The sequence below is a fragment of the Phyllosticta citribraziliensis genome (assembly GCF_038025025.1).
Source record: "Phyllosticta citribraziliensis strain CPC 17464 chromosome Unknown J3D65scaffold_6, whole genome shotgun sequence".
NCBI lineage: Eukaryota > Fungi > Ascomycota > Dothideomycetes > Botryosphaeriales > Phyllostictaceae > Phyllosticta > Phyllosticta citribraziliensis.
Genome location: NW_027117343.1, coordinates 289870 through 316800, shown reverse-complemented (window position 1 = coordinate 316800; position 26931 = coordinate 289870). Strand labels below are relative to the sequence as shown.

The window sequence follows — 26931 nt, the reverse complement described above, 5'->3', positions numbered from 1 at the left end:
TCGCTTGTTCGGCACCGTCGTCTCCCAGCTCGTCCCTGTCTTGCACAACTCGCGTTGTCGGAGTCGACGAACCCGCGACCGCTGCTATTGCTGCGGTCGTTTTTTTGAAAGAGAGTTTTTGCTTGCTCTATTCATTTCCTTGTCTGGGTTGGTCGGCTTGTTGCACATGCACCGTACAGAAAGAAAGGAAGCCCCTCACATGCACATGCGACGGGTGCTTGATACCACGAGTTGGCGTTTGGCCGTTGCTGCTTGCACTTCACGCCGCGTGAGGGTCTCGTTGATTTTGGAATGATCTTTTTTTACGGCCTCGGAAGGGAGACGAAGACGACGAAACCGACAACAGGCCGCTCTGGTCGCCGTTGACTTGTTTGATTACTTGCAGTCGTTGCTGTTGCTGTTGTAGAGTAGAGAGAGAGAGTTGCATTGCTTGGGCGCGCTGCACGGACTGGACTGGACTGGACTGGACTCCCTGGGACAGATGAACTGGACAATGGGTGGGCACTGCTGTCTCGTCGTTACATACCTTTCACCCTCGACGCTGTTATTCTTACGAATGAATGCCATGCGAAAGACATGCACGCCTGCCTGCCTATACCACTGCCATGTGTGCCTCGTGCTCGTCTTGGTGTCTGACGCTGAACTACGTTTGTTGCCGTATACGCACTGCTTTTTCCATGGTTTCGCCATCCATAAACCCCTCACACCTCTCTGCCTCCCTCCCTCCCTCTGCGCCCCGAGTCGAGTCGAGTCATGCCCGCTCAGCCCTACCATACGACACCCTGCGCTGCCTCCCTCTTTGGTTCCCCGTCTGCCCGCTCCCTCCTTTCCCTTTCGCTCGTTCGTCGGCTCGTCGCTTGCTGATCCCGCCGCAGCTGAAAACAGGGAAGAATGATGGCTCAGCCGCGACTAGAGCACATTGCTTCGCCTTCTGCTTCGCATTGTGTACGGTAGTTGCGCGGAGGTGCGGAGGTGCGGGTTGTGGATTGGGGGGAGGAACCGAAGAAGCAACCGCAGAAGCACAACTCGGGAGCGGGATAGCGCGTGCCGAGTGCGGTGCAGCTCGTAGGCTACCAGGTAGTGGGTGGCGGGTGCGAGTCGTGGGGTGGTGGTTATTCCCCGCAGCGCAGCAGAGCAGAGCAGCGCCGCGGAGTTACGTGCATGTAGGCTTGTAGGCGTGTAGGTTAGGTAAGGCACATGTAGTTGACTCAATCGCCGCATGCTTTCCTGAGGAGCCGTATACATGGCGTGTAGCGTGCGTGTGTAGGATGGATGGAAGGACGTGCTGTGCTAGAAGGAATGCGGTGACGCACCACTACTGCACTACAGCGCAACGCAACGCAAGGCAACGCACACCCTCTCTGCTAGAGTTGGAAACTTGGAATTCGTCCGTCCGTCCGTCCGCGCCGCGTTGCTAGCCGTGCCAAGCTTCCTCCGCCCTCGCTGTCACTCTCGGCCGACCGAGCGATAGTGCTGTACTTACTTCAATAGCTACACAAGAGCTTCTCTATTTTTGATGAAGCGAGAGTAGCCAAAAACGCATCGACACGTGTATCTGTGTCCGCAAGTCCCGGAGCCATACGTACCGCTGCCCGTCTTGGCTGGTTGATGCTAGGTATTCATATGGAAGGCCGGAAGGGAAAGACCGAATGTAGTCATCTACTGTAGGTACCTTGGCGTGCGCAGACGGACGACGCTTTGCCGTGTCTGCGGAGGATGTGACGCGGTGCTGCTGTTGACACCTGCCCGAGCCATGTAGGTACACAGCAAGCAAAGAAAGAAAGAAAGGAAGAAGATCGAGAGGAAAAAGCAGGATGCCAGCACCTCCCACGCCTTGGCAGTGGCGGCGGCGCGGACGCGCGCACCGCACCGTCTTGGCTGCGGGCCATGTGAGGCGGAATGTCTGTGTACCTTCCTACTGCTGTTACCCAAGCAGCGCCGCCAAGCCCGCGCACATGTGTATCCGTCCGCGGCGTCGTCGACGCATCAAGCATGACGCCGCTGCGCGGCGCGCTGCCTTGGCGCTTGGCCGGTGTCTCCGGTTTTGCCTCGTCTTGGCCTTGCTTTGCCATGCCTTGCCTTTGGGGAGGGCGGGCGGGATGGGGCGTGGGGGCGTGGGGATGTGATTTTGGAGGCTAGGATTGGTGCCAACTATGTGGTGTGGAGAGAGTTGAGTGGCGCGCGCGACAACTCATCGTCATCCAAGGCAGTGTTGTTGAAGAATTGGGAAGAGATGGGCGGTGCGAGTGCGGGGACAAGGCGACACCGCACCCAGTGGGCCGGCGGGATGGTCGCTGGCGCGCTTGGCGTGTTGCCGTCTGCTTTACTTTTGATGTGGAGGATTCCTTGCTTTGGAATTGCGAGGGAGGGATGGAGGTGGTGATTCTGTTGGACGCAGTTAGCGGCGGTGGACGACAGCCAGCTCCGGAAAGCAAACACCACAACGACCAAGACGGCGCTCGACCGCCGCCCCGTGGCATGCCAAGCTGTGTGTCGCCCCGGTGTGACGGCGCGCCGAGGGCTTGCTGCGTTAGCTTGGTATGAGAGGCTGCTGGCCAAGAGCGACAGAGACACAGGCCAACGGGCGGAGAATGAGATGGCCTGGATGCGGTTGAGGCGCGCGCAGGGGACATGGCTGCGAGAGACGGCGGGGCGGGGAGGAGCCGGAATGCTGGGCGCGGCAACAGAGTCCTTGGCGGCATTGATGTCGCTCTCCGTCTCATGGAGGCAAAAAACGGTGTCGCGGTGGAGAGGAAGGTCAACCGACTGCTACCCTTCCTCCATCGACGTTGACGTTGTCAACCGTGTCTCACTCCGTCCGTTTCAACGACAATGGCGACGGCTCGTGAGAGTGCTACTTCTTGGCCTCCTCGCTGTCCTCCTGCTCTGCCACCACACATCCTCTCACATCGTGATGCTCGCTCACCGCTACCTACCTGCCTCGCAACACCAAGCCCGCCATCCATGACTTCAGCCTCTCGCTTGCTAACAGTGACTGGCACAGCGCTACGCTCCTACAGCCTCAGCGTCCCCCGGCCTATCCGAATCGCCAAGCACCAGAGACGAGGAGAGTCGTCTACACACTCACACCGACGGCTCTCGGTGCTCGCCCTCCCCGCCGTGCGGCGCTACCATCCAGCTTCTCACGAGGATGAGACATGCGCAAAACGACTCGCCCAGACCCAGCCGCTTGGGTTCCAAGGACCACGACGGCAGGACACCGATCCATCGCTCACGCACGCCCAGCTGCAGCAGCTCGCTCGCTCGCTTGAACCGACTCGAAGTGCTCGAGAAGGCGTCCAGAAAAGTCCGACATGCCCAGGCACCAGACGGACGAGACGCGGCGCGACGCGACCTGTCACAGGCACCCGCTTGTGGCCGGAGCCGTCAGTTTGTCCGTCTGTCACGAGAAGCTAGACGCTGCTTCACGCTGCCTGGCACTCTTCCCGCCGTCGGTGCGGCCTGGCTCTCCCTGGCGTCTGGCGTCTGGCGGCTTGCTGAAACTGAAACTGCAGACAGACAGACAGACAGCACGACAAACACCTCGGCAGCTGAGATGAGAATGACCACGACCACCCTCGCCCATGAACAGCATATCAGCTCAGCTCTTGGTAGTAGCAGCAACATCAGCCCAACCTCTCCGTGCTCTCCTCTTCCTTCCTCCTCGCACGAACTCTCCAAATAGCGCCTCGCCTCGCCTCGCCGAGCAAGCAGCAGCGCGGCGTCGCCGTCGCCATCACCATGCGGGCCAAGCGTCTAGCTTCGGCATCACGGCCGCCGCATTCATCTGATGCGCTCTCGGCTTTGCTCCTGATCTTCCCTTCCCTTCCCGCCCGCCTCTCCGCCGCCGCCAAGCCGAGGAGCCGCTCCGGGCCAAGCCGCCGGCCTGCGTAGACTGCAGGCGCACGCGGCAGCGCGTCTGATGACTTGTCGAATGACGGGTCGATTGACGATCTTAGCAGGCCGCTCGGTTAGCAGGTAGGTCGGTAGGAATGAGGTGCAGCAGTGTCGGACGAGGATGCTCCGTACTTGGCGGCGGCGCTGGCGGCGGCGGCGGATTCCTGGTACGGCAGGATGCGATTGGGCATTCCTTTTGCCTGTTGGCGTCTATGCTCTTTCTCTCAAGTGAAGCTTCTTCATTGCTTTTGTTGCTTGCTTGCTCTCATGCTTGCTTGATCGTCGCCAAGTCGTCTGGGCAATGCTTTTCCTTCTTGGCTGCTCAGTGTATGATATCACGCACGGGAGATCGGTGACTTGCGGCGTGGGATGCCACAGCGACGTCGAAAAGCAAAAGAAGCGAGGCGAGACCAGGCGAGACGAGAAGAGACGTGATGGGCTTGCAGCAGACCGCTATGTGGATTCCAGATTCCGACAGCTGTGCGGCAGGCAGGCGGGCAGTGTGGCGAGAAGGATTGCACACTGGCGAGGATGTAGATTGACGTGCGGGGGGCTAGGGAGAGCACGTTTGTGAGGCCGTCTCAGTCGGATTTAGCTCTCTGTCTCTCTGTGCTCCGGATTGGCGATGTGATGGGGGCAGAGCGGAAGTCCGGCGTAAAGGATGTCGGTATGACGTGCTTTTGATGGGTTTCGTGTGCGGTAGAGCTGCTGCTTGGAGTTGTGCGTGAAGAATCGGCGTCGTTGATAATATGTGACATGGAATACGGACGCGGTGCTTGTTGGTGGGCTTTGGCTCTGCTTGCTTTGACAGAGCATGGAGGACTGCTGATGAAGAAGTACATGAGATGAGTCTCTGCGTTGTAGATTTGGCAGATTTAGTAACATTCAAGAAGAAGGCAGACTAGGAGTCAGTCCTATGTTGGTGGTGGTAGTCTTTGAGACTCAAAGCTGACCGGAAAGAAGGGAGAAAGGCAAGGGATGTGGAGTCGTCGCGAAGTGTCGCCCACGAAGGTTTTTCTTTGGTACGCATTCACGTGGGCGCTTGGTTGGACTAAGGCATTTTGATTGTCTTATTGTTGTGGTTTCTCAGGCAAGCAAGATTCCTTGCTGCAAATGTGCTCGAGTTGTCATTTCCAACTGGTAAGGCTTCTCACTCCCCAGGCGCCGTTGCTGAAAAGCGTAGCCACAGCAAAGGGGAAGCGGAGGGAGCGCCACTTCAACACTTCGTCGGTCAGATCAGACTGATCGTGGACGAGCACCCTAAAGCCTAAGTCAAATCCATCAACCTCGGGGAATCTTTTGAAAACTGACACTGTATTTTTGAAGGCACTGTGTTGCGCCTGTTGGAAATGACTGGCGCCTGTCAGGAATTGTGAATGTGGACGTGAACTCCTCGCAGTGTTCCCATTTCAGTCCCTTTCACTTGACACCATTTCCCTTTTCAAGTTTCTTTCACTTGATTTTACTTCGCCATCTTATATCTTCTGCTCGCACAACTTCCTTTCCAACTTCAGACCTCTCGTCCAACAGCACCGTCTCCAACCTTTCGTCCACCGGCTCTTCCGCACGTCGCCATTACCAAGTCTGCCACCTTCATGTCTTCGACGACCAGAAAAACCTCCTTTTCACCAGTTCTTCCATCCAAGACTGCAAAAGCTACCACCACCATCAACATGTTGGCTTCGTCTTTCCCTCGTGCGTGCAGCGAGCCTGCCCCCGACGCCACGACCTCCACGAGCGACGCGCCGCTTGCGCCGGCGCAGCAGCAGCAGCACAAACCCAAGACGAGCTCTCTGGTCAAGTACAAGCCGCAGTACCTTCCCAAGAGTAAGGTGCGCCTCCGCCTGCTCCCTGACACTCCTTCATCTCTCATCTCTCAAACCTCAGCTAACCATTCCACCGCTCACAGTACGCGCACCTCCGCCGTCATCCCATGCTCGACGACCTCTCCTTCCACAAGCGGCGCGGCGACGAATACAAGCAGCGCGGCAACTGACACAAAGCGTGCGCGGCCGCCCTCGCCGCCGAGCTGGCAACGTCCAAAAAGCTGCACAGGTGGTACTCGAAGCAGGCCGGCAAGCGGGTGGGGCTCTAGGCCGAAGCGTGTCATGGCGAGAAATTGTGCAGTGAGGCCCTCGATGCCGCTAATGAGCGCGTCACGGCGCTGGAGAAAGAGGTGAGGTGGCTGCGGTCTAAAGATGAGGCGCGCGGACGGTATGTTGAGGAGATTGAGAGGGAGTGTGCGTGGATGAGGCGGCGGATGGTTGAGAGGCTTATGAGGGGTGTGGAGGAGAGGAAGAGTGAGTTGATGCGTGCAGAGGAGGAGTTGGCTGAGGCGATGGAGGAGGAATAGGGGGTGGGGGCTCAGGGGTATGGCTGGGTTGGGTTTGCCTGAGGTTGCAAGTGGTTGTGTATTGGACATTTGAGAGGCAGCGAATATTGCTTTATCATCTGCATCGCCGAATCAATCATTGTGTCCCCTCGTTCTCTAGGCTATGGTTGTTGGGTATGTGGAAAGAAAGGTATCGCTCTCGGGACTCACCACAAGCCAGCCCCTGAGCAGGAGAACAACGGAAAAGCAAGGAAACAGAAACATTAATCAACTCGTAAAACCAACACTGCAAAAAGCACAATGCGTCGATACAAACAGGAGTCATTTGAGAACCAAGCAGACAAGGAGAGTAGCAGCAGGAGAACCACAAACCGCAAATACCAAGCCCCACTCGCTCCAAAACTGCCCCTTTCGAATAAAACTCTATCTCCCTCCCATCTTTCAAGCAAGGCGGCCAAAGGCTGTTCGCAACTCTATGGCACGCATCCAACCCAATCTGCCGCAAAAAAGCTAGTTTGGAAGTCGTCATCCGTCGTTGCGCTCCGGGGACGGACAAAATGCGGTTATTCCGGGGATCCGGGGGCTGAGTGTCGTTAGAAACCCGGGCGGTTGGCTGTGGGTGACGGTGGGTTATGCTTATGTGGTTTAAGCCATTGGGTTTGTGTCATGTTGCGATAGTGCGTGGGTTTGCTTTGGCTAGGTAGGTAAAGTACGTAGGTGCTTGAGTAATTGACTTCCCCTGATTGGATGCATTCCGTGCCTGCGCGAACGACTGCTGCGGTCGTGATGATGCGACGGATATTCTGGATGACAGGCCTGGAATCTTTGTTGGTTGACGGGCTGATCCAGTTACTCTGTGCTCACGCCGCCATGGCGTGTGTTGAAAGAAACAAGACTCCCTGGGTCTAGATGCACCAGTAGATGAATACTCCCTAAGCGTAATTACCGCTTCAGATGGATGCTCCCTAAGTGCACTCACATTGCCAGGAGGTCTGTCACATTTTCTTTTCGACGCCCACTGTGCCGCGACGTTATAGCTGATGTCATACATAGTCGTCGCCGGCCATAGCAAGGTGAACTGTAGCAGCATCTGTTTCTTTGATCACATTCTGTAGATTGTCGTTAGCTTTTGAAGTACGGGATTGAGATCAGCGGCGGCAAGTGAGTCCGCCAACGGAAGAAATGGCGAAGCGTCTAGCAGCATGGCTGAAGGCGTCGCTGTAGCCATGACGGACGTCGCGGTGAGCTGGGATAGTCTAGGTGAGGCACTGAACGAGAATACGAGCAAAATATGTGCAAATGAAGATCGTAAATAGTCGAGCAAATCGAAACGGCGCCGTGGCAGACATTCGCCCCGGTCTTGGTCATTCCTCTTTCACTACATTTACGTAAATAAGGGAACTTCCGTGTGTTTTAGGGAACTGACATAATAAGCTCGTCTATTTCCCCAAAGTTTGCTTTTTGACTTGTAGAGAGCCACAACGCCAGTCGAGAGTTAGCTAAATGTACCATATGTGCCCAAGACTTGCATCACAGTGCATCACCAACTGGCAGGAGCGTCCGCAAGCCATGAGTTGGTAAAGCTCATGGGAAGTAGAGTCGAATTTGTCTTGTTGCAATGCAAATGTGCATTTGACAGCGCGGTCATTGGGCATATGTTCGTAATCGGGTGTAACGTCGGATTCGCTTGGGCTGAGCCTTTATGCACAGCACCACTCAGAGAGCAGCCATCGACAGGGTTTCCATGGCTAAAGAATGACCTGGATTGCCACATGAGGCTAGGCTTGCCATTGGGACTCGTCAAAGACAGAAGATAGGGAGAAGTGCTCGATTCAGGCCATAGACGCGCGACATGGCCCATGACCCGAATTCGCAGAAGTTCGAGAGCCTTAGCTCAAGAGAGTCCATGATATCGTTAAGTGGGAAGCCACTAAATCGTGGAGATGAAACATCGAAAGAGAGTGTGTGACTTCTGCCAGAGTATTGACATACCGACTGAGCTTGACCCTGCTCGCTCATGACTCTCCCGGCAATAGCGAAACGAGACTACATGGTATTCCAGGGATGCTGTCCACGTGAGGAAGTTTTTACAGATCAAATAGGTAGTATTAAGCGTGATCACCAGTCTTGTGTGTTGCAATAAGGTTGTGGCACCAAGTGATGTTTATAAACGTGCTCCACAGGTGTTTAACGTAGAGTTGGTGACAACTTTGAGAGGTCAATACAAAGACAGACAAGCCGACTGGCGCCTGAGCCTAATAGTTGATGTCAGCACGCCATCAATTCATACATCGCGATTGAGCACATTTACCTTGAAAGCATTGGCTCTTGGACGGCGGCTTTGAGAAGTGTCTTCTTGGCCGAGGAATCTTGTGGAGTTGAGCGACAACAATAGCGAAAGCGAAAGCGATCAGGATGTCCTCACTACTTTGAATCTTGGATTTAAGACTTTGGTAGTCAGCGATCTTGTCGCTTTGAAATTGTGCTGGCGTTGTGCCGGGGATTGGGGTCGGCAATGTGCCGTGCTGGGCGACTCGTTCATGACGATGACTTGAGCATGGAAAAGCGCCTTCAGACCTTACGGACATTTCTGAGCGTCAGTGAGAGCCTGACGGTCGCAAAGTCTGTTTGTCTGACGCTTTTTGACCAGGGACTGCGCCGCTGGGCGCTTGCTGCAATGCGCGCATGGTGTGACCTGATTCCATATTTTCAAGAGGCACAGAAGAGTTGTTTTGCTCTGATGCTGCAAAGAGGAGTCGTGAAATGCATGGATCATATTTCGAATCAATGAGAAAGTTGTCCTTTGTTGTTGTGGGTTCGATGAGTGGACTCACTGCGGCCGGCACGCAGTGCAACGACAACTGACTTGGACTCCCGTCGGTCAAGCAGACTGGCACTCACTTTCAAAACGATTGCGGCGCTCCAACCGCCTTCGCGCTCTACAGTTGATCTGCTCCTGTTCCAGCACATTCTTTGCTCTCACATGCCGTAGTCTCAAGCTGCCTCTTCCGCGAAATTCGAACCGACACTTCAGCCTCGATGAAGAAGCATCATGCTCTTCACAGAATGTTCTTCTGCGCGCTCAGTTTGAGAAGATGAGCCTTTGTTGTATGCCAGAACATCTTCATCTCACCTCTGATACCATCTCTCATAATCTATAGCCCTCCCCTCATAATCTATTAATTGATAGCTCACGCCTGTAGCAACTGTCCTCCCTGCTTTTTTAATAACCAATAGTTCCGCAACTTAAGCGACCATGATTTAAGTCCTGTCCCATCACCATCATCTCCAAGCAACGCTTTACGCCGTCACCGCACCTTATCAACGAACTATATCATCCGTCAACCCTTTCACCCTCTTGCGAACTCTCCTCCACGTCACGCTCAAGAGCGACACCTGAACCCGAGGCGCCGCTGCCGCCTTTGCCCCCGCCGCCTCCACGGCTTACACCCCCCATCATCATCATAATCACCACCACCACCACCACCACCAACATGCCTCGCTCGCGCTCGCGCCGCATCGCTGAGAGAAACCAAGCCGCCGGCATCCCTGGTGCCCAAGCCCACCTCGCCGCCCTCAACCAAAGAGAGGTCGCCCGCAACCAAGCACGGCGGGCGCGCAACCAGCCGCATGCCCCTGCCATTTCTCTTTCCGGCTCTAACTTCCCTCCGACTCACCCTGCTGTTCCGCCCCCGGCCGCCATCCACCCGGCTTTGGTTCCCACGGCCGACGCCCTCCCGGCCGCCGCCGCCATCGATGACGACAAGGACAAGGCCGAGAATACTATCCCGGCCGCCGCCGCCGTCAACGACGACAAGGACAAGGACGAGGGCGAGGACGAGGACGGGGCCGACAATGCTGTCCCGGCCGCCACCGCCGCCGCCGTCGCCGACGAGGATGACGAGGACGATGAGGATGATGACAACGCCCCTGGCGCACGCATCAATTATGGAGATTTTAGTGAGAAGTGCGCCTGAGGAATATCCGTTTATTGTCACAACTACGCTCAGGGAGCAGTCGCTCATTGCCGTCGCCAGAATCAGAGAGTCTGTCATTTTTTTCAAAGCCCAATGTGCGACAAGAAGCCGGCTCTCTGATACTCGGGCCCCGGCAGCTGCTGCACCACTAGGAGCACCGGTACCAAGTCCAGTGGATGTATCTACCTGTGGGGAACCTTAAAAAGAGAGGGCGACGATGTTGTTTCTTCGCACAACGGTGGCGGCGGCAGCCCCCGTGCTCTCCTGGCGAATGTGCCTCCTTCTTTTTCCGGTGATATCCGGCCATTCACTTCGTTTTGCGGATTTGGTCGCCCCTGGATTATCCTGAAGGACACATCTCCTAATACTATCACCGCCATGCAGCCTGGTAGACTTCTTACGTTCGCTGAACTTTTCCCGGGCGCCGATGGCCAGCGTCATACAGCGACATCTGCTCGAGCCTCCCAGCAATGAACAGCGGAACACGGACTCGACAGCCAAACAATGGGAATGAGCATAGTCGTCGTGTTTGTGGGTTGGAGAGGGCAAATAGGAAGGGAAAATGCGATGTGCAGGTTTGGAGGAGTGAATCAAGGGGCTGTGAGAGAGCAGGAAACGCGTAGCCGATTTAGCTGTTTCCACATGCTAAGCCTTATGACCGCCCTGAAGCCAGATTGTCACTGTAATTACTGATACCGGCGATAAAAAAGACCGCCACGCTAAAAGTGTGGACATAGAGGTATTTCAAAGGAAGATTCCGCACCTCAGACGACTGTGGCTTCGAGAGCGGAGCTTTCTCCCGCTTCGGGACCGAAACTCACCGTCTCCGATTGCCGTAGATCATGATCCCAGCCACATTCCGAAGCATAATTGCCAAATTCGACCGGCCATAGTGTGAAACGGTCGAAACATACCAGAACTTCAAGAGCTCAGCCGTCAACGGTGACCACTTGTGGATTGAACAGCTCACCCGTATGAAGGACTCAATGTCAAGAATTCAGTATCTCGAAGTTGACGACGAACTAATGCTGCTCTGACTACTTGCAAGAAGCATTCGATATCTAAGCTGTCACCGGGAGAAAAGTTACCAAATACGGGGAGGAGTAACGGCTTGTCCATGGAAGTTCCCAGTCGATTCCGGCATTCGCAAAGGTACGGCCGCGATTCCACGAGTCAAGACCAAAATGACAAAAAATCCCGACCTGCATGTACGCTTTACTTTCTAGACGATCCGAAGCCCAGGAAGGGAGTGCACTGGCAAGATATCGCGGCGCAAATCAAACAAAAAAGCAAATGATGACGTTAGTTGAGCAGGGCGTCGTCATTGATCACTCAGATGCTGTCCACGTTGTTCAGGGGAGCAAGCACATTGGATGAACACTGCAGAGGCAGCACTGAACCTGCATTCCGTTCTTTGTCTGGAAGTTCTTTTTGATTCCGCGGTTGGAAAATTGTTTAATTAATCACGAGACAATTGATCAAGTTCAGTGTTCTGGAATAGGGAGAAATTGTCCTTGGACGAGGAACTTGGCAACCTAAGCTGTCAAACCTCCCAAGAATCGCAACTCACTAACAACCTCACACGAACCGACCTCGCCATTGATCAATAAACGCGCAAAAATGACTCGAAAGGGCAAAAACGGCAAGCGAGCAGACCAGCGAATGACGTCCAGGATCCGAAAGAGAGAAGAAAGAGCGGGAGGTGAGAAAGAATTCATGAAAGGCAAGCAAATCTCCCTAGCAAAGAGTGTCCCTTTTGACACGGAAACCTGACCTTACAGCGTCTGCCAGGACTTCAGTAGCCGAATCTGTCGTCACCCAGTCCGCAGCTTTCAAGACGACGTTGGCATCATAGCGCTGGTCCGGGCCTTCTTTGCCAAAGACCCTTGAGGTGGCAAGATAGGAGTTGGCGTCCACACAACAATGCCCCAAAGAGTCAACTGTACCAAGATTGTAGTCGTTCCTCAAGTGGAATTTTCCGATACCCCTCTTGACCTCGTTGACCAACCACCTGTCGACAAAGCCACCGGGCCCTGTTGGAAGCACAACCTCTTTGTTGTTGGAGACAAACCAGTTCTTGGTCGGGGGCTCCATGGAGACATAGTTGGGATTGTTGAAGTACGCTGAGAGGTAGGATTTGACCTTCTCCTGCGGATTCGGGCCAATTCCTTTGTCCACAAAACCGTCAAGCATGTCGCAGTATGTGACAACGATGAAGCCGACGCCTCTTGTGGCGCTGGCCACGGCTGACGGCGGAACCCAGACGGCAAGAAATTTGATGACGACTTGCCCCTGCATCCCCAACCGGTTGACAAGCTCAGCGGCAGGCGTGACTGCATCAGCACTTTTGACATCCAAGACTATGGCGACGTGAGGGTAATTGGTTTTGACTTGGGTGAGCACAAATTCGACGCTGTGGAAATAGACACCTTGTTGGACCTCACCCCGGGTGTTGCGGAGGAAGAGAGAATCCAGCTGGTCGTGTGTCAAGTCTCTGATCCGTGGGTTCTTGGGTCCGTATGGGTCGTCCTTCAGGATATCAAACAGGGTGTCCGTGGGCTTGTCTTTGTAGCTTGTGATGCGACCAACCCGCGTGTCGTGGCTCGGCCAAAGGGTCCCATCTTTTGCGATTTGGACATCGATTTCGATACCGTCGACGTCGGTCTTGCAAGCCTCGTCGACGGCTCGGATAGAATTCTCCACGGCGATTCGGGTTTGGATGCCGCGGTGGGCAAAGACAAGGCGGAGTTGGGCATCCTCACCATTCATTGCCTTGATGATTTTGCTGGGGTTTTTGAGGCATTGACAGTGGATGACTGCAGCGAAATAAAGAGCAAAGAGTAGTTTCTGGAGTAGCATGTTGAAGACAGTGGGGAGTTTTCTCTCTGTCACAATGTTGGATAGATGTCTTTCCACGAGAAGAGACGTGGGCTTTATAGCCAGTTCCTCTTATCGTGAGCCTCGAGAAAAGTGGGCAACACAGCAGCTTCAAGCCGTGATCCACCGTCGTCTCCTCTCTCCAACGCCGTAAAGTCTGCTAACTTTAGAAATCTCCTCATTCACGAAGCAGCTTGTCGAGAGATGGCAGTTTCGAGTCTGAACAGGCTCTCAACGGGAGGATAGACGGTGGGCTTTCGCCAGACAGCGGGTGTGTGTTGAGGTCGCGTGCTCTGTTTCATGGACCTGATTGGCATGGCAGAGAACGTTAAGGTCCCTAATAGGGCTCAACACGGTGGGTCTACAAAACGTCAAAGAGACAGATTTTGTGTAGCTTACTCTTAAATGCAAGCCATAAATGATAGAGGAACAGGGTAGTTTTTAGATCGCAGAATGTGCACATGGTGCTGAACGTGAATGCTATTCGACGACTTTAGCAACGACCCTGCATCTGGCGTGGTCATCTTGTGGAATGCAACATGGACTGCTCAATTCCGTTTGGCTTACCTGTACGCACAGGAGAAGTTTGAACTGCGTATCCGCGGATGATAGTGGCGAATTTCGCTGGTCAATCGTACTGCGGCGCCTTTCTGTCTCCCTTTTTGGCTTGGCGTTGCTTCTTGCCTGGTCTCTTGGAGCATTCAAGATCTGTAGATGCTGAATTGCTTTCTAGTGGGATATAATAGTTGCTTTGGCTCTTTCTTGAGTAATCATGGAGAGGTCACTGAAATTCTGACCGGGTGGAAATGGCTGCGCGCGTGACGCAGGCAAAAGAAGCTTCCGCAACACGAAGGACGAGGCAATAACGATGAGGAGAGTTGTTTGCACTCCGCTGTTTCCAGCTCGTCGGCTCCAGACACACAAGTCGAAGAACGGGATCTTCCATTGCCTTCAAGGTTGATGATGGGGCTTGTGGCAAATTTCGTGACGGTACACGGCACGATGATGGGGATGATTCGCGGACCTCAGGAGCCGGAGTGGTCGGAGGGTCCAAGGCTCCGCCGCAAAAGTCGTGGCACACACAATCCTCAGTTTCTGTAGGTTGGGGCTCGAATGCTCCCTAGACCTAATCTCTCAGGGTCTTGAATTCTCCTTGACTGACCTCAACCATTGTTGTGTCTGCCACGGCTTTTGCTACCAAGCCTCGGTCAGTGGACTGAAGACCGTTGATTTACGGCGTTCTCCAAAACAACAGAGTATAACGAAGCTCTCTTCCTCCGGTAGTGATAAGCGCACCTGCGCACGCAACTTCGGTTGCAGTCTCGCAGTCATGTCTTGCTTGCTTCTTTGCTTCTTTGCTTGAGGTCTGAGACAGTCGTGCTGGCAGTTTTCTCGTCAGTTCCCTTGTCTGCTTTGTTAGGTAGACGACTTGTTATCGCCGTCTTGCGTAATTGGCGCGACGGCCTGAATCAAGCTATTTTCATACTATCTTCGCCCGGGTAGCAACTCTAAGCCGTATTGAGTTGAAACAATGGCATTGATTGGTGACAAGTCCAGGTTGATCTGCAACAGTTGGCCATAAATGCACCGTCAAATAGGTTCCTTAATAATTCGAGTCAGCGGCAACTTTGACATGGGGGTTTGCAAGGGAGCGGAAAGATACGCCCGTGACGCAATGAATGTTATTCAGGTTTGGTAAGAGCAGGCTGACAGCAGCAGATGTTCAATTTGGTATGCCCCTAGAAAGTGAACTTCTAGTACCACAACCTACCATCATCGAGCTCAAGAGTCAGAGCAATGCCATTTAGCAACCGGATTTCTAAATAGCTCTCGCCGTCTCCGGCCAGCGTGCAAGAATTACCTAGTAACAAGCTGCACTGAAGCCGTCATTGAACGCGTTTCAACAACAGCTCCCACACGGACTCTTACCGCCAATGTTGACCAGCCACAAGGGTGACTGCAGCCCGAAATAACAAGGTATATTTCCAAAAAGAGAACAGAGTCATGCCGCGTCATGGAGAAGTTAATACTGCGCCGAAGCAAATAAGACGCGCGCACCACGCGTTTAAGCATGGCCAAGTCGCCGACGTCATTTTATACCTAGGCATTTGGATTTTGAGATTTTGTATTGTATCCGTGGGCTTCGCGTATATCTTGAACATCTGCTGGACGCGCACTACCAAGAACCCAGTCCAAATGACCTACTTTTTGCGGTAAGTGCTGAGGCTCCACCATTTAGGCGCTGAGCGTAGCCATCGATTTCACGGAGCGCTATGTACTCAGGCCTCTTATCGACAAATTCAGCTAGTTGTGGGTGACTGGTCTACTTGTTGCCCTAAAAGTGAACCTTACCCATGTTGAATATCTAGTTTAATGGTGTAGAGAGTGAATAACCGGTATTTCGATACTCAGCCTTTGCATGTGGACGTAGATCCTAATAGGAAAGAAAGCCGCGTTTTATGGAGATATGCTTTCTTCCAGCCTGAAATTCGGGACGAGATACTTCCCCAACGCTCTTCCCGTTGCTTTGTGGCTGAAATGAATAGTTCTGAGCAGGACATGCAGAAGACTACTTGCTTCGGCACTTACTTCGAGCGTCTACTTCGGGCGTCTACTTCGGGCGTCTACTTCGGGCATGTCGGACATTCCTGTCTCCGAACTTTTTGGGCGCAATCATGACCAACACGCCGTGCCATTAGAAGCTTTTCGGTGGCCCTCTGACAAAGGCGACGCAGTTGAACGATCCCTGACTGCCTCGTCTGCCCTTGTCGTTGCTGATAACGATGACGATAACGATGACGATAACGATGACGATAACGTTGCTGGGGCAACCACCGCGCTAGCACGAGATCAGGCAAAAGTCGCAGCTTGCGCAAAGCCCTCTTCAACATTCCAACTCAACATCTCTCCCTTCCGACCGTCCACGCACCCTTGCCACCCGCCCGCTGGGAACCGCGCTCAACTTAAAACCCACACCGGAATACGCCGACAACTCGAGCCGACACCATGGCCGGCATCAAAACATACGGAAAGCGTTCCAAGAAGACGACCGCATTCTGCAGCATGACGGACCTATTCACCAGCCCGACCGAACAGCCAACGGAGCTCAAGCCGATAAAAACTGTCGAGGCCATTCCGGAACGAAGGGCTTCGAAGATGAATGAGCTCGAAGACGACCGAATCGAGGACGGGAGCAAAGTCGAAAGGCAACAACGTGCTTTGCAACCCATTGATAGCAACGTCGTCTGCTCGCCTTCTCGACGGCCAAAAGCAAAGCTGAACCGAGGGACGACTCGAACCGAATGTGAAGCGAGAGGAGCCTCGTCGCCTCCCGGAGCATTCGACCTCGGGGCATGCATGCCAACGATCGAGTGTTCAGAGAAGCTTCCTTCCACGGCCACAGCGACCCCGGAGGCAAAAAGCGCCAAATCTGGGCGCAGAAAGCCCCCAGATGTCTCGATACCAGAGCATCGACGTCGAAACCCAGTCTTTTTCCACGTGAGAAACCTGCTTCGCCTTTGCTCAGACCCTACTCACAGAAACTTCGCGCCAAAACGATTCTCAACATGGGCAGCCAGTCTGGAACCCCGATTCCAGGTCATCAAAATAGCCGAAGCATCTTACGGCGAGGTGTACCGACTCGCGCTCAACGAAGACTTTTATGGTTTCACCAAGTCTGACGAGTCCGTTCTCAAGATCATAGCTCTGAAGCCTCCTCCGACTGTCGACCGCCCGCGAGGAAAACGAAGGACCGAAGAGGAAAAGGAGCTGGACGAACGCGTTGAGAACATGAGCTCCGTAGAGTCCGTCGTTGGCGAAGTCAAACTTCTCAAACGTATGTCGGAAGTGCCAGGCTTCACCAACTTTCGAGCAGTCGAAGTTCTAAAGGGGGCACCTTCGGGACCCTTCATCAAGGCCTGGCGGGATTGGAACGACGCGCGACCGGAGGAGAACAAAAGCATCTTTCCCGATCCCGGCGTTGAAGGCAGCTACGACGCATCACAGCTCTGGGCGGTCATCGAGATGCAAGACGCAGGCAGCGACCTGGAGGAGAGAGACTTGGAGACTGTTGGAGGCGTCTTTGGCGTCTGGGATATATTCTGGGGCATCGCACTGGCGTTGGGCAAAGGTGAAGAGGAAGCGCATTTCGAACATCGCGACTTGCACATGGGCAACATCTGCATCCGGCCCATCAACTCGAACGAACCCATCGCCGCACCCAGCAGCGCCGCCCAGCTCGCACGCAAGCTCAACTTCACTGGCCTCGAGACCACACTCATCGACTACACATTATCACGAGCTCAAATGACGTCACCGTTGAAATCCCCGGAGCCAAAACTCATCGACATTGCCTATGAGGACCTGGAGCTGCAAGACTATCTGTTTGAAGCCGATGCATCCGAAAACTACCAGTATGAAATCTACCGCTACATGCGTGGCGCCATGTTCCTTGACGACCCCCTCGCCGACGTCGACGCGCGAAAAGATGAGGCAAAGGCCAAAGGCCGCACCTGGGCCGGCTTCCATCCCCAAACCAACCTCATGTGGCTCCACTTCGTCTTACACGAGATGATGTACCAGATTACGCCGACCAAGAAGATCAAGAAGGGCAGATCCAACGGGAGTAGGTCAAGGAAAAAGGGAGCTTCCAAGGTCGAAAAGTCGTTTGAAGAGCTGCTCGTCGAGAAGAAGCTGGCATTGGAGAAGATCTTGGAGAAGCTGGAGGATCTCTTGGATCCAGATAACGTAGCCACTTCGGGCGTCTGGTCCGCAAAGGATTTGATCGTCCTCGCCATGGAGGAGGGCTGGTTGGACGAGCAGGACGTCATCGCCGGAGACGATGACGACGCAGGAAAGAGCTTCATTGAGGGGGTTGAAAATCCGGATGCGAAGAGAACCCGCGCGGCGTCGCCAATGATGCAGATAGAGGATTTGCTCGACAATTGCAGGCTGTAATGTTTGGATGGAGGTTTGTCTTTGGGGTTTTTCTGCATGTACCTGGCGTTTGAAACGGCATCGTGTTCGGATGGGCCAACACGCGGACAGGAGCATCGGGATTGGCGCAACTGGTGGTTCATACTGGTATACCACGCATCTCGCAAGGCGTCGAAAGAAGTTTCTGGGTCTGTCCATACATTTCTGGGGAGTTGCTACGCACATCATTTCCTGGGTCTTTCTTTCATTTGTCCAGAGTTTTCCTCTTCGGCCGCGATACCGTCCGGCAAACCCAAGCCCAAACGCTGCCTTTCCTTTCCCTCCCCGCCCGTTCGTTTCTTTCCTATACTGTCTTTTTCTCTTGTGCTCTATCGCCGTTCAAGGGATACTACGGCCCTCCCTCGCTGGCCCGGCCGCAATCACTACCATGGTGTGCTGCTTGCAGCAAACCCCGAGAATATTGCATCCGCATTCCCGACCATTCGTTCCAGGAAGAGCACGGGCGCATCCTTTCCTTTTGTATCTCCTCGCCACGACCAACAGCTGTGGAAGAATAACACGCTTCTGCTCCACAGGCCAAACCGCAGTCGCTGGCTTTGCGTTGTCGCTCGCCCCGCATGTAGAAAGCAATGCATCCTATCCCCCGACATGTACGGCCGCGTTCCTTGTGTGAGTTCAGGCAATGGAAGCGAAGATTTGGCAAGCCTTTGAAGCCGCGGACTGCGCAAAGCTGGTGCAACCCACGAAGCAAGCTGGAGGTATAAAAGAACGAAGGCGCGTCGTTTCGAAGAGGCGCCTGAGCGAGACGGGTGCGGCGGCAGATGTGGTAATCGGAGAGTGGTGCGGTAAGACAGTGGTGAGGTGGATTGAGTCTGCCAGACGGCGTGGCGTGGTGAAGGAGTTGAAGATATTTTTGTTCGCTGCTTGTGCAGCGCGCGATGCAGTACGGAGCGTGGTAGAGCGGGAGGTACCATCGTGACTTCCTCCGTTGACCCAGATTTCCTCATTGGGCCTTGCGCCGGCGCTGCCCACGGGCGTGTATATCTACCTCTTCAATCACCACGCAGCTCCTCTCCTCTTCAACCTCAACATGAACCCCCCATCCAGGTCTAGCTTTGCTCAATACCTCAACTGCTCTCATCATCTGGAGTGAGAGGTGCCACCGTGACTTCCTCCGTTGACTCAGCCTTCCTACTTGGACTTTGTGCCCGCTGCGGGTATATCTACCTCTTCAATCACCGCGCACCTCTCTCTCCTCTCCAACCTCGCACATTCACCCGAGCCCTCTCTTCATCACTTCTCCTCTCCACCAAATCATCCGCCAGATCACCTCGTCAAGCTGCTTCCTCGCCATGACCGGTATGTTCTTTCCAAACGTGAAGCAGGCGAAGCTGATCCATCTGCTGCAGACCACGCCAAAACATTGACGAAAGGTCTCACCATGTACTCGACCACCGGCTTCAAAACGAAGCAGCACACAGACCTTACTGTTCGCTGCAACGGCGAGGAATTCTATGCTCACAAAGTCGTCCTCGGCGCACAGTCGGAATTCTTTGCGCTGGCTTTCAAGCACGACTCTCCCTTCATAGTAAGATCTACGATGTCCTTGACTTCGAAACGAGCTAAGCGTGGAAACAGGAGGCCAGGACAGGAGTCATTACGCTCGACGATGAAGACCCGATCCTCGTTAGGTTCATGCTTTCCTACTGCTACACTTGCGAGGCCGACGTTGGAATACTTAGGGACCTACCCGCGGGCAAAAAGACGGGTGATAACTTCTACTTCGGCATTTATCGAAAGGAAGAGTCTGAGAAGTTGATGCGTTGGGTCCTCGCGTATGCGCTTGCCGACAAATATCGAGTGGCTGGGCTCAAGTCGGCTGCGCAAGGAGCATTCCATGCCTTGCTCTCCAATTTCTACATTTGCGGCACTCTCTCGCCGGCCTTCTTCACGAGGCTCACGCACAAGATTTTCGAGACCACACCCAGCACTGATCTAGGACTACGCCGACAGGCTATCGCGTACGCTTCAAAGCATATCGTCAGCCTCATGAGTCACCAGCGGTTCGCAGAGAGCATGAAAAATCTGGACGGATTCTGGCCCGAATTGGTGCGTTGCAACATCGAGACCAGAAAGCGCGAGCGCTGGTGCCAGGTATGCAAGCGCGATTGGAACGTGTCGTTCGAAAACAAGCTGCAGCAGAACGAAGTCCAGTGCAGGAAGTGTCGCAATAATTTCTCGATTGAAAGGTGGAACCCGCAAGCCCCGCCTGATAAATGGTACGACGAGTACGACATCAAGTCAAGCGATGGAGAAGAAGCCAACATTGGAACCCAACCAACCAAGAAAAGGCGTGTCAAATGAATGGCACATTCTCATCAATGGCCATGGAACTGAATGCTCCTCGAGAGTGAATGGCAGTGGAGCTCAATGCTCCTTGCGAGCGTTGGGGTGAGGCGAGCAACAAATCTTTCACGTTTCCGAACCTGAGACGGACAAAATTTTCTTTGGAAAAAAAGCGGAGGATTCCAAAAAGGGGTATGCATCTATGAAAGAACGGCATATTGCTTGACATGGAGTTTGGCGGCAAGTGACGGCAAGGGTTGGAGTGGGATCTCAGAAAACTGAATTCGGTTGCAATTTTAATTTCAGACAATCGCTGAAGGGTCCAAGAAGCGGAACGGAGCTGAAAGTCCCAAAAAAGTAGCTCACTCTTCAAATGACAGAATCTATTTCCTTATGGTCTTTTGTTGCCATCATGTCAGCAGTATGTCGAACACCAGCCCAGATGTGACCCCAGAAGAGCGAAAGGGTTGGCAGCGATGCTACCAGCCGCATTGTGTGAAAAAGATGAATGCATGACGACCGCTCAATGAGCGGAGTCAGCCCGCAGGCAATGTGCCTCGATCGAGCGAGCGCGAAGACCCGTCAACTAAGTAAACGAGAAATTAAAAGAGCGGGTGCACCACTGACACAAAAGTAACGGGACAACGGAATGACGGGTGTGGCCGTTACCGCGGGTGCGGCCGGTACCGCGGGTACAGCCCTGGTTTACATGTCGGAAAGACGGGCCCGGCCGACGCGGTACCTGTGGAAAAATGGAATCACGTGTTGATAGAGTTTGGCTTTCCCGTCAAGCCGTAGCTTTTTGCCTTTACTCTTATACCGACCTCCCACGGTGTCCGCATTCGGTAATCTTCGCCGGACGGATGTGGGATTCGACTCAGGGGATGCGAAACCGAGTGCGATGATGCTGGCGTGGGGTGTTTGGATCAAGACATGTTGCAAGGCCTACGAGACGTGGAAGATGCGAGAGGGAGCTGTGCGCTGCTTGTTCTGGAGCATTCGGAGACGCTGACGCTTGGAGTGATGGAACATTCCGTGCATTGCAGAAGTCTTTCGTCGCTGCTGTTCTTCATGTTTTCTTTAATTGAGCGAGAAGTCCAGCCTCTGAGTTCCCAATTCTTGTCCCCATTTACCATTGGCCAGGCCCATATTGACCTCTCAAGCGAGGGATTGCGGCGACAAGGTACCTTTGAAAGAGTTCGAAAGGTTTTCGGAGTCAACGATGTGGGCGCATGTGGCTCGGTACCGTTGGGTCGCAGCATAGGCAGGCTTGGACTCTTGAACACCAGACGTTGGATTTGCGAAGATTGAGACGTGGGCAGACTTGAGTTCTGGGAGAGGACGCATCGGATTCTCAAAGTCTGGGCTTGGAGTCAGGCAGGACTTTCGAAGACGGAGGAGCGACAGATTGGTAGGAAAGCGAACCTCATTTTTCCAGCCGTCATGGATCAGTGACGAGCGAATGTGGTGAGTGAGTGACTGAATGAGTGGAGGAGCTGCTTTTGCCTGCATCTTTGCACTAACAGGCACTCTTGAGCGCGAAACCAGTCTGCGCCAAATTAACACGTAGCCGCATGTGTGTGTGTTAATCCGATATCAGGAGTCACCCACCTTCCTCCTCACCACCCGTATCTCCTGATCTGGACTAGCGCCGCCTGCGCCAGATTTTCGCGACGCGTTTAGGTCACCGTGATGCTTTTCGCATCTTCAACTCACACCCTCAACGGTGGGCTCGCCAACAAGCGCTCCTCTTCTCTTCGTCTCACCTTCGCGCTGGCAGTCACAAAGCGCTTAACCTGCCCATCTTCTCCTTTACGCCGCGCCCTTTCTCTGCCAGTCAAGCAGTGTCCGATCCAAGCCTCACACTCTTGCTGATAGTGGGAAGCGCCCGGCCTTCTTGCACCATGCGTTACGGTGAGGATTGTACGTCACTCCTTCCTCTACGATTGTACGAAACTGACAACCTACCCTAGCTTTGCGTGATGCCCTATTCTATTATATATTCGAAAACAACAACTCCATGTTCCAGGCCAAATGGAACACCGACCTTACGATTCGCTGCCAAGGCAAGGAGTTCCACGTCCACAAGATCATAGTTGGAATGCAGTCCGCGTTTTTCGAGAAAGCCTGTGATCCAGAATCGCCCTTCAAGGTAAGACGGACGCAAAGTATTAGTTCTGCCAAAAACTAAAGGTTGGAACAGGAAGCTAGGACCGGCGTGATTACTCTTACCGACGATGACGCCTTTCTCGTTCGGATCTTGCTTGTATACTGTTACACAGGCGACCTAGACAGAGAATGCATGGAAGAATGGTGCCGAGAAAACGACATGGACGGCGACACATGGGAATATATCGCCCTTTGCACAGTCCGGATCTATGGGTTGGCGGACAAATTTCAGATTCTGTCCCTCAAGAAAGTCGCACAACAGCTATTCAAAGAGTACATGGAACACGAAGAATGGGCCCGTTCCGACCTTGACTTTTTCCCCGATCTTGTTCGAGAAGTCTACCGCACGACTCCCTGCACGGACAGGGGATTGCGCGACCTCGTACTGTACTTCACGTCCAAAGAATTGCACTACCTCATCCAGACGAAGCGGTTCAGAGTCAAAATGGAAAAGATTCAGGGCTTTTGGGGAGAACTCCACATTTATCAGGCGGAGACTGGCAAGCGGGAGCGCATCTGTCCGAATTCGGAGTGCAAAGTCATTTCATCACAGTCATTCCCGAATTGGACGGTCCGGTACAACCATTGGTTCGCTGCCAACAGCCTCACGTGTCCAAAGTGCAAGAGTCTCTTTGGTATGAGGGAGTGGAACAAGCCGCTTGATGACGACGACGAAAAGGGAAGCTACAAAGACAGCTCTGACGACGAGTCTCCATCATCTTCCAACAAGCGCAAGCGACTCGAAGAAACCCCAGAGCTTGGAATGAGTCCTCCTGCGGCTAAGACTCGCAGGCTGCAGGTCTGCGACGGCATCTGAATGCAACATGAAACTTGTATCATCCTCAAGAAGACGTTTTGATTGAAGACAAAAGGGTATCAGAGTCTCAGGGAGACAGGGAAACGGAAGGAGGATTGCTCGAAGACGTTGCGGAATGAAAAAGGCACCTGTGGGAATGGAAGGGTCTGGCAAGCACTCAATGGAAGGCAGGATAAAGGACGAGGTAGCATAATAGACTTGCTCTTTCAGGGACACACTGATTCTTTGTCCTCCCATCATTGCTGTTTCTTCCGTCGAGTTCATCGGCCAAACGCGGCGAGTGAACGTTGGAAACTGTCATTCAGCACCACGGCTGCGCTCAGGCATCTTCCATCCACTGCACCAATGAACCAGCTCTGTCTGTACACTCTGGAAACGTCTGACCTGCTCGCGGGAAAGAGGTTTTCACGACATGACCTCGTGCATGGGCGAAGAAGGGAAGGCACTGTCACGTCGAAACTTCGCCAACTCTCCTGACTGGCAGATAGTCAGGAGGATAAGCAGACTGGCAGTCGACCCGCGTCAAAAGAAAAGTGCTGTTGCTCTTCCATTTTCGCAATCCAAGGCAGTCAAGTACCCCAATATGTGCGGCTCTCGTCCACCGCCGCAGCTACTATGCCTCCTTCCCCTTTCCCTTCTCCTGAACCTTCGCTTTGCGCATGCACGGGCGCGTATCACACCACACCCAAGCACTTCAAACCTGCAAAATGCCCATCGAAATGTCACGGCATACCAATTTCTACTTCAGTGTCAGTGTCAGTATCATTTCCATTTTCGCATCTCCATCTGCATCCCTTTCCATCTACTTGCTTGATGTTCTCCAGCCGACAGTCTTCCTTAGTTGAAGACTCTCAGCTACCAATGACAACATGGTCGATTTGGCCAGTATACACGGGCGGAAGCTGCCAAATAGGGGGAAACCTCGCTGAGTCTCTCCTCGACATTATGAATCAGACCTACACCCTTCATGCGAGTATCCGTCAGGTCGACGGAAAAAAGCGAAATGCAAGGTGGTGACCGAGAGGGAGAGGCCACGGTGGTGCGGGCGGCACCGCAGCCTGATGTTTACCAACAGCCCGGGCAACGCCTACCAGTCAACATCTACCACCCGCTTCACACGCCCACCTCTACCTTATGCCGTCTCATTAAGGACCCCGCGGTTCACCATCAAAATCCCAAGATTCTCACATCGTCATCGCCATCTGCACTTTGACGTCCACCCCCTACGCCTCACTCTAAGAATACGGATAGTCACCTTCACCAGCGGTCTTTCGGGTCAGCCCAAGAGTTTTTCACCGACATTGCCAACGACACAGCCACCAGAGCTTTGAACCCTGGTCCTGAAGCTACGGGCGACCTTGCAAGCAAGAGAGAAACTGGGCAACATCTCAGCCACGACAACCTGGGCGCCCTCGTTTACCTTGCCCTCAGCGAGATCCACCCCGGACGCAAGTAATACCCTTGGTCTTGCCTCGACGTTGTGACGCCGCTCATCCCAAAAAAAATCGCCACCGAAGTTCAGAGATCCCTCCGGATCTCTCGTATCGCCAATGATACCAGCCGCACCACAGTGGGTGTCTAAGAAATGCGACAGACCTCTTGGTAATGTGAGTGCACTTGGGGAGCATTCATTAATTGCTACAGCCACACTTAGGGAGCATTCATCTACTGCTGCAGTCGCGCTCAAGGAGCATTCATTTACATATACACCCACACTTAGAGAGAATCCGCCCACTACTGTATCTAGACCTAGGGAGTCTCACTTCTTTCTACACCCACTGTGGCACCGCTCGTCTGGGAGACCAGGTCCAGCCTGCTAGCGAGCCCTTCCGCCCGCGCCGCGACGATGTCAGCTGCACCGTTCGTCAGAGAGACCAGACTTAGCCAGAGAGTGAGCCCTTCCGCCCCCACCGTGAAGATGTCAGCCGCACCACTCATTAGAAAGACCAGGTCCAGTCAAATAATAAATAGTAAAAGCATGGAATTTCTGGAATAGGGGATCCATCCAAGACTACTTACCGTATCAACCTGTCTCCGCTTTTACCTCTCCCTTTTTTGAGCTCGCTGGCGCATTTTTGGATCAAGCAACGCCCGAGGGCGATCCACCCTCTTTTTCCCCTGCGGCAGCTCTGAGGGCCAGGAACTGAGACTGTCTGGGCAGAGAATGCTTATCTCTTTTGCTCCATGGCAACTCCCAACACTGCGAAAAAAGCCAGAATCCGAGAAAGAAAACATGCATTCGAGGAGGGGATATGCAAGCTGGCTCTGGAAAGCACCACAAGAAAGAGTCTGAAAAGTCCCGTCAGGACCACGTAAGTGACGTGCAGTTCTGGGATGCGGCTCAGCTAATAGAACCCGGCCCAGAGCATGATGCTATTTGAAGTAGCGGTGTCGCTTGGGCAACAAGCGATCGTCATGGAACTCTGGGCGCTCTGGACGATCCGATAGGTTTGTTGGTTCGGGACTGGACTCATTGCGCGGCTCCCCCTCTTGAGAAGTTCTTGAAGCAAGCCTGATGTTGACCTCGTATGCTGGGTCAGCTTATTAATTGTGCCAGAGGTGCTTAGATGCCTTTCGAACTCAGCAAGAACGTCGTTTGTGGAGGCAATCAGGGCTCTATAATGAGCTTGAAGATTGCTCAGGTCCTCATTAAGGTCAGCATGCTGGTTGCGCAGGCCCTCAACCTCAGCTTGGGTGGCCTCGTTCCTCTGGATAGCGTCCTGAATGGCAGGAGTGCTAATAACATCCCAGTAAGTGACGGTGGGACGCAACTCGGGTTGGTATTCGGGCTCACCCGAGTCCAACTGGTACTGTTTGCGAGGTCGCGCTTCCTCATTGTCAAGAGCCGAAGGACAGAGACGCATAGCCGGGTCGTTTTCCCCTTGCATCCCGCGAGAGATCTGCTCTGCCATTCCGTGGTAGGATTGGCATTCAGGGTGAGATAGGGAAAACCTTGTTACGCCGAAGACACCGCCGTATTGAGTGCGCAATCTGTTGGCATCATACAAACTGAACCCTTCTTCCTGTGTGGGATGCGTGTGGCGCTGATCAAATGGGACGCGGCCGTAGTCTGTTTCGAAAACATGAAAACGAGCGTGCTTGGGTGCGAATCTGAAGCAGATACCCTCTTCCTTCTCCTGGTTTGTGGGAGTGCTCCACAGAAGATGCCTGCGCGACAGATCCGGGAGATTGATGCGAGCCTGCTCGAAGCCAGCAGCTCCCAGGAAGATTCGTCCCTCAGCAACGGCGTACCCAAGCTGACCTTGTCACCTTATAATAGTAGGGGCACCAACGGGTTAGAGGGATCGCGTGAATTTGCCTTCCGCATTGAAGTTAGCCGGCCAATTTCTCCGGAGACTGGTCATTGGCATGATTCCCCTCTTCACGACGAGATTACGGAGGACGAATGACATCTTATCTAAGAGTATCACCCTAGTAGGCAGGAGGCACTATATAGAGAAGTTAATGTCGCAATCATAGAGTCTCCATTGTGCGTCGAAGAGTGCCATGGGCGACGGATTGATTGCGATAATCAAAGGGTTATTTACTGAATCCACACTCCCACCCCCTGTCGACAACTG

General features: G+C 53.7%; 7 protein-coding genes across 7 annotated transcripts; 5 read left to right on the top strand and 2 right to left on the bottom strand.

Annotated features, from left to right (window-relative positions):
• The first annotated feature begins 427 nt into the window (after positions 1-427).
• J3D65DRAFT_355922 (uncharacterized protein) lies at positions 428-1335 on the top strand. The gene has a single exon (XM_066795592.1). It carries the CDS (start codon positions 561-563, stop codon positions 1173-1175), a length of 615 nt encoding a protein of 204 aa, XP_066655006.1. The 5' UTR covers positions 428-560; the 3' UTR covers positions 1176-1335.
• Positions 1336-9723: 8388 nt separating this feature from the next.
• Positions 9724-10680, top strand: J3D65DRAFT_602909 (uncharacterized protein; the record flags this gene model as incomplete). The annotated part of the gene is made up of 2 exons (XM_066798165.1): positions 9724-10196; positions 10344-10680. The coding sequence occupies 2 exons, from the start codon at positions 9724-9726 to the stop codon at positions 10678-10680; spliced, it is 810 nt and encodes a 269-aa protein (XP_066655005.1).
• Positions 10681-11943: 1263 nt separating this feature from the next.
• On the bottom strand, positions 11944-13065 carry J3D65DRAFT_602908 (PLC-like phosphodiesterase; the record flags this gene model as incomplete). Its single annotated transcript, XM_066798164.1, has 1 exon — positions 11944-13065. The coding sequence occupies one exon, from the start codon at positions 13063-13065 to the stop codon at positions 11944-11946; it is 1122 nt and encodes a 373-aa protein (XP_066655004.1).
• Positions 13066-16641: 3576 nt separating this feature from the next.
• Positions 16642-17916, top strand: J3D65DRAFT_533673 (uncharacterized protein; the record flags this gene model as incomplete). The annotated part of the gene is made up of 1 exon (XM_066796694.1): positions 16642-17916. A coding segment is annotated over one exon (1275 nt), but the record flags the coding sequence as incomplete, so codon positions are not given.
• Positions 17917-19370: 1454 nt separating this feature from the next.
• Positions 19371-20382, top strand: J3D65DRAFT_667570 (uncharacterized protein; the record flags this gene model as incomplete). Its single annotated transcript, XM_066803036.1, has 3 exons — positions 19371-19377; positions 19428-19606; positions 19657-20382. The coding sequence occupies 3 exons, from the start codon at positions 19371-19373 to the stop codon at positions 20380-20382; spliced, it is 912 nt and encodes a 303-aa protein (XP_066655002.1).
• Positions 20383-22268: 1886 nt separating this feature from the next.
• On the top strand, positions 22269-23350 carry J3D65DRAFT_695683 (uncharacterized protein; the record flags this gene model as incomplete). The annotated part of the gene is made up of 3 exons (XM_066804008.1): positions 22269-22287; positions 22338-22516; positions 22568-23350. 3 exons carry the CDS (start codon positions 22269-22271, stop codon positions 23348-23350), a joined length of 981 nt encoding a protein of 326 aa, XP_066655001.1.
• Positions 23351-25695: 2345 nt separating this feature from the next.
• Positions 25696-26763, bottom strand: J3D65DRAFT_602903 (uncharacterized protein; the record flags this gene model as incomplete). Its single annotated transcript, XM_066798163.1, has 2 exons — positions 25696-26612; positions 26748-26763. 2 exons carry the CDS (start codon positions 26761-26763, stop codon positions 25696-25698), a joined length of 933 nt encoding a protein of 310 aa, XP_066655000.1.
• Between the last annotated feature and the right edge of the window lie 168 nt (positions 26764-26931).